The following is a 6,000-nucleotide window of genomic DNA, read 5'->3' on the forward strand; positions in this document are numbered from 1 at the left end:
TGGTCAATGAACGGACCGAGGACTACAACTCCCAGGGTGCCTCGCGCTTGGCCTTTCACTCGAACTCCGGCCGATTGAGAGATTGGCATCCGCGGGACTCCGGAGCGGGAGGCCGGAGCGAGTTGGGGTCGAATGGGGACCGGACCAGCGGCTATGGCTAGCGGCTGCGCCTCCGCGGGGAATGGCGCGTAACCCGGGAGATTTCAGGGGCTGGGAGGAGAGTAGGCCGCGCTCGGGCTTGAGCTGGGATGGGCGCATGGAGGGGGTGACGCAGGGAGGGGCGCGGAGTCTCCGGATCTACGGGGTGACCCGGAAGGGCCCTTGCTAAGGATTTTAAATGCCTGGCACGGAGTTGGTTGAGCAGATGCGATGACGCGATGGTACTCTGTGGCACTTTCGGCCTTTGCAAACTTCTCAGAGATTCCCCCGGTCTGGGAGGCTAGGACGGAATCCCTGGGAGATGGCAGAAGCTCTCCGGTGTGATGGGAGACAAAACGTGTTTGGACTTGTAGGTCGTGAAAATTGCCATTATAAAGAAAGAGAATGAAACATTCAGAGTGGCCCCTATAAGTAATCCCAGATGAATTTTGCATTCTGTTAACAGGACCTGCAACACCAGACAAATAGAGATGACCCTCTCTGACTCCTTTCTTCCAAGGCAGGGACTGTCTGCCTTGGTAATGCTCAGGAGGGGTAAGGAGAGAGTGACAATCTGAGTCAAACACTTCGCTGTTAATGGATTAAGTCGGATTTACAGTTACCGTGAAGGGAAAAATTTCCACCATCGGTGAAAATAGTTTCAAGGAGTAAAACCAGCGCAAACATCCACTCTTCGTGCTGAATGCACAAATGTAGTCATGGGTGTTGCCTGGGAATGCATATTGGCCATAGTACCAGATACCCACCTCCTTTCTGAGATGGGTACCTACCATCTCCTGCATCCTCTTTCAGGATAAGAGATGAGGACCACTGCACTTTGTGTGAGCAATCTCCAGGCCTCAGCTCATTAAGTCACCGAGGGCACTTTGTTTCTCATCTAAGTACCTCTCCCTATAGGGAATTTTTAATTTATGGAACTAGATTTTAATCTCTTGAATGGATAAAGTGAGAGAAACCTTGATGGGCCTTGGACCCAAGCACTGTTAAAGCTACATCATTTTTAATCAACCACTTGAATTTTCTTCACTAGGGAGGATGAGCCTGATGTGGGCAGAATTCAAATGACCTGGACAGCGCTGTGAACAAGCTACAAGCAGCTCCCAGAGCCTTGAGATGGTAGGCAGAATGCAGACTCTCACCACTACTTCCACCCCCAAGATCTTGACTGCCTGGAGAACTTTAGGGGCTGGGTGACAAGGACTAGGATATGGTCCCCAGAGAAGAATGATGGGAGGTAGAATTGATACCAAACTTATTAAAAGATGAGCAAGCCTTCTGGGCCTCTGAATGGCCAGCCGGAAGCATTTTTAAGTGTCCCTTGCTGGTGTTGAGAAGTCAGGGACACATGAGGGGAAAACCTTCCCAGTCGTGTTACATCCTGCCTGGGAGGGTTTGCAGGTGGCATCTGGAAATCAGGGAAAAGGAGACTTCTGCCCACCGGATGGCACTCACAGTGGTGTCCATTGCTGGTTAGTGGGGGCTGTTTCCGTGCTCTGAATGAGTCTATTCTCAGAAACTCTGGGAAAGCATAAAGAGCTCTGTCTCTAAATGCCATTGGTGCTCCTTTTCCTCTGGTGACTTGGCAGAAGGCACAACAATTTATTCTGTATTCTCAGTTTCAGCCATGTTCACTGTTTGATTTTGTTAATGTGGTTTGTTTTTCCAATGTTAGGCACCGAAAACCAAAAAGGGATTGAAAGGTAAGTGGAAAAATGGAATATCACCCTTAAGGCAAAAATAATTCCCCACCTTTCATCCAAAAATAACATAGACGTGTCTGTAATTGCACAGGAAGCTTTGGTCTTCATAGGGGACTCCCTGTGCTGCCTGTTGGCCCTCAGAGTAATCCAGAAATAGACAGGGCTGGGGCTTGGGGAAAAAGTCCTTCTTGTCGGGATCTGTATTGAGAAGTATGTGGTTGGCGTTAAGGGCGGTAAAGGCACTTCAGCTGGGTGCAAAAACTAATTCAGTACTTGTACTTTGGGTTCCCCTCATGTGCCCCAGCTAGGGGAGGGGGAGGTCTCAGATGGAAGGGCACGAGGAAGCTGTTGGCATGAAAGAAGCTTGTGTGTGCCTAGAAATCTTGGACTCTTTTCCCAAAGAAGCACACGAGGCTTTATTCAGAGTCTGGAAAACTGGCTTGTTGGCCAGTGTGTCCTGTAGAATGCAGGCGCTCCTGAAAATCCTCACCATCATCCTTTGAGAGAGTTATTTTCAATTTCTACCCTGGGGTCCTTCAACAAGGCATTGCGATCTGTTGCCAGAGAGTTAGGAAACGTCTCGTGGCCATTGAAGAGAGAGCTGGGCCCCGGTCCCAGTATCTGAGCACTCTAGTGGTGAGGAGTCTGGAATTGGGATGAGGTCTCAAGACATGAGGCTTGTTAATGACGTTCTTTCCTTCTGAAGTCTTGACCGTTCCTTTTCTGTTTGTTCTAGGCTCCATTGATGATGTCCTTGGTGACCTCTTGGGGGATGAGAGTAAGTGCCCCTTCTGCAGAATCCCCTGATTTAGGCTTGTTCTTTTTTTTTTTTTTTTAAGATTTATTTATTTGAGAGAGTAGGGCAGGTAGCAGTGGGAGAGACAGAGAGAGAATCCCAAGCAGAACCCCATTGAGTGCAGAGCCTGATGCAGGGCTTGATCTTATGACCCCGAAATCATGACCTGAACGGAAATCAAGAGTCAGACTCTTCACCAACTGAGCCATCCAGGCCAATCCCCCCTTTTTTTTTTTTGATTGAAATCTTATTCACAGAAAATACACTCTTTTCAAGTTTATAATTCACTGGCTTTTAGTATGTTCACAGAGTTACATAATTATCACCACAATCTAATTCCAGAACACTTCCATCACTTTATAAACAAACTCCATGCCCATTAGCAGTCCCTCCTATTCTCCCTTCCCCCCAGCCCTAGACAACCACTTATTCACTTTTCTTCCCTGTGGGTTTGCCTGTTCTAGACATGTTGTATAAAATGTCGTCACATCATACTTGGCTTTTGCATCTGGCTTTCTTCACTCACCACGGTGTTCTCGAGGTTCACCCACACTGAGCCATTCCTGTCTTCATTCCTTCCTACCGCTGGACAGTATTCCAGTGTGTGGATGGACCATGTTTTGCTGATCCACTCATCACAGGTGGTGGACACCTGGGTGGTTTCCACATTTGGCCCAGGCTGTTATGAATGATGCTCTTAGGAACATTCAGGTACACGTTTTTGTGTGGCCATATGTTTTCAGTTCTTTTGGGGTGTATACCGAGGAATGGAATTACTTATATGGTAACCCTGTGTTTAGCTTTTTGAGGCACCACCAGACTATTGTCCACAGCAGCACCATTTTGCATTCCTGCCAGCAGCGTTCGAGGGTTCTGGTTTCTCCACATCCCTGCGAACACTTGCTAATTTTCTGTCTTTTTGATTATGCCCATCTTGGCGCGTATAATACAGTTGCATCTCGTTGTGGGTTTTTTTAAATCTTTTAAAATTTAAATTCAACTAATTAACATATAGAGTGTTATTCGTTTCAGAGGTAGAGTTCAGTGACTCATCAGTCTTACGTAACACCCAGTGCTCCTCCATCGCATGCCCTCCTTAATGCCCGTCACCCTGTTACCCCATCCCCCACCCCCTGCCCTCTCATGGTGGCTTTAATGTGCATTTCCCTAGTGACTGTTGACATTGAACATCTTTTTCATGGGTTTATTGGCCATTTGTGTATCTTCTTTGGAGAAAGGTCTATTCAGATCCTTTTTTTTAAATTGGGTTGTCTTTTTACTATTGAGTTGTAGGAGTTTCTTATATATTCTGGATATCGTGTGTGTCCCCCTCTGCTGTAATGAGGAGCGGGGCTTCTGGGGTGTGGGGAGCTCACTGGGGGCAACCAGGCTGAGGCTCCCCCGACCTGGCACAGAAGGACCCATGGAGCCCAAGCCTTGTGTTCAGCCGAGAGCTCTGGGTGATGGAAGTGCATCATTCTTCCTACGCTTGATGGGGTGCAGTAGGGTTGGGCTCTTCATTGGGCCCCAGTTGGCATTTAGGGTGAACTTCCTGGGAGAAGGTTTTCCTGGGAGAGCTTGGTGGGGAACTTCCAGTCCTCTCCATCTGACTCCAGTTCACTAGCCAAATGGCATCATTTCTGTTCTCTTTTTTTCCAGTGATGCTACCTGAGGAGCCTGTTAAACTAGCTTCACGTGCCCGAGACGCCACAGGTGCTGCCCAGGCGCTCCCTTCTTCCCAGGCTCGAACGAAGTAAGAGCAGGACTGGCTTGGGTGACTGTCACCCCTTCAGTCCAAATGCTGTTGCCTCCTCACCGCCCCATTTTCCACCTGCTGTGCGCCCCACTTCTGCTGTCAGTTACTCCTCCCTTCCCCCAACTCCTGGCCCATGAGGAGCCTGAGGAGTGGAGAGCGAACTGACCAGGGGTCAGAAGTCCTGGCTGCCAGTCCTGCATATGCTACCTACTGTGTGATCTTGGGTGACTCCTGAACCTCTCTGAGCCTCAGTGTGCTCATCCCCAGAATAAGAGAATTGGCCTAGGTCAGTGGCTGTCAGGTTGTTCTTCCAAAGTGTTCCTGACCATTGAGAGATAGGAGGGAGTTTTGTGAGCTCTCCGCCCTCCACCTTCATCTTAGCCAACACAGTTCTGTTTTTCTCTCTCTCTCTCTCTCTTTTTTTGAAGATTTTATTTATTTGGGGCGCCTGGGTGGCTCAGTCGGTTAAGCGTCTGCCTTCGGCTCAGGTCATGATCCCGGGGTCCTGGAATCGAGCCCCACATCGGGCTCCCTGCTCCGCGGGAAGCCTGCTTCTCCCTCTCCCACTCCCCCTGCTTGTGTTCCCTCTCTCGCTGTCTCTCTGTCAGATAAATAAATCTTAAAAAAAAAAAAAAGATTTTATTTATTTATTTGTCAGAGAGCACAAGCAGGGGGAGTGGCAGGCAGAGGGAGAAGCAGGCTCCCCACTGAGCAAGGAGCCCGAGGCGGGACTCGATCCCAGGGTCCCAGGATCCTGACCTAGGCCACAGGCAGACGCTTAACCGACTGAGCCACCCAAGAGTCTCTCTGTTATTCTCTCTTATCTGTTGTTTTTAAAAGTTGTTTTTCCATTTTGTGGCTATTTTTCTTTTTTTGAAGTACAGTTGATATCCAGTGTTAAAATAGTCTCAAGCGTACTGCATGGCAATGGGACAGGTCGAGTTATGCTGTGCTTACCACAAGTGTTTAACAGATTGTTTTTAAAGGGCCTCTACTACTTTAAAAAAAGGAAAATCTCTGCATTAGGGGGGCTGTGAAATTCCTTTAAGCAACTCTGTCCCATTCTCCTGGAGAAGTCTTCCAGGTTCACCGGGGCTCTGGGCCACCTTCCTTTCTCGGAATCAATTAGTGCCCTGGGGATGCAAGTGGGTGCTGATTGCGCCTCTTCGCAGGTCCCTCCTGGAAGACTATGCCTTCAGCACCACGGCAGGCATCCCGGGACCTGATGCTGAGGTGAGCCTGGTCCACCCTACTGCCGCCCACCCTCTCTACTTATCCCCAGAAGCAGTGGAATGGAGGTGGTGGCTGGGAGGTTGCTCACACAAGGGTTCAGGAGTTTCTGCAAAGCCAGTGCGTTCTTTTTTTTTTTTTTAAAGATTTTATTTATTTATTTGACAGAGACACAGCGAGAGAGGGAACACAAGCAGGGGCAGAGGGAGAGGGAGAAGCAGGCCCCCCACCAAGCAGGCAGCCCGATGTGGGGCTTGATCCCAGGACCCCGGGATCATGACCTGAGCCGAAGGCAGGCACTTAACGACTGAGCCACCCAGGCGCCCCTAGCCATTGTTCTTAAAATAATACCCAAGGGC

The 6,000-nt window shown here is 49.2% G+C and overlaps 1 protein-coding gene across 13 annotated transcripts in view; it reads left to right on the forward strand.

The window, feature by feature from the left end:
* Nucleotides 1-36: 36 nt before the first annotated feature.
* FBF1 (Fas binding factor 1) overlaps nt 37-6,000 on the forward strand; it is a 22,273-nt gene continuing 16,309 nt past the window's right edge. For 4 of the 13 annotated variants that reach the window (XR_014140381.1, XR_014140382.1, XM_081804451.1 and 1 more), the window contains exons 1-5: nt 226-1,275; nt 1,832-1,859; nt 2,596-2,637; nt 4,315-4,408; nt 5,584-5,644. Coding sequence is in view for 11 of the 13 variants with exons in the window: in XM_081804451.1 (XP_081660577.1) it covers nt 1,273-1,275; nt 1,832-1,859; nt 2,596-2,637; nt 4,315-4,408; nt 5,584-5,644 (228 nt within the window). In the remaining 2 variants the exon portion in view is untranslated. Of the gene's footprint in view, nt 189-225; nt 1,276-1,831; nt 1,860-2,595; nt 2,638-4,314; nt 4,409-5,583; nt 5,645-6,000 lie in introns of those variants that run through there. The other 9 variants (XM_081804459.1, XM_081804458.1, XM_081804460.1 and 6 more) reach the window with 7 other exon arrangements.

Source organism: Leptonychotes weddellii, chromosome 15, assembly GCF_054177405.1.
Source record: "Leptonychotes weddellii isolate Sample4059 chromosome 15, ASM5417740v2, whole genome shotgun sequence".
In the NCBI taxonomy this organism is placed as follows: Eukaryota; Metazoa; Chordata; class Mammalia; order Carnivora; family Phocidae; genus Leptonychotes; species Leptonychotes weddellii.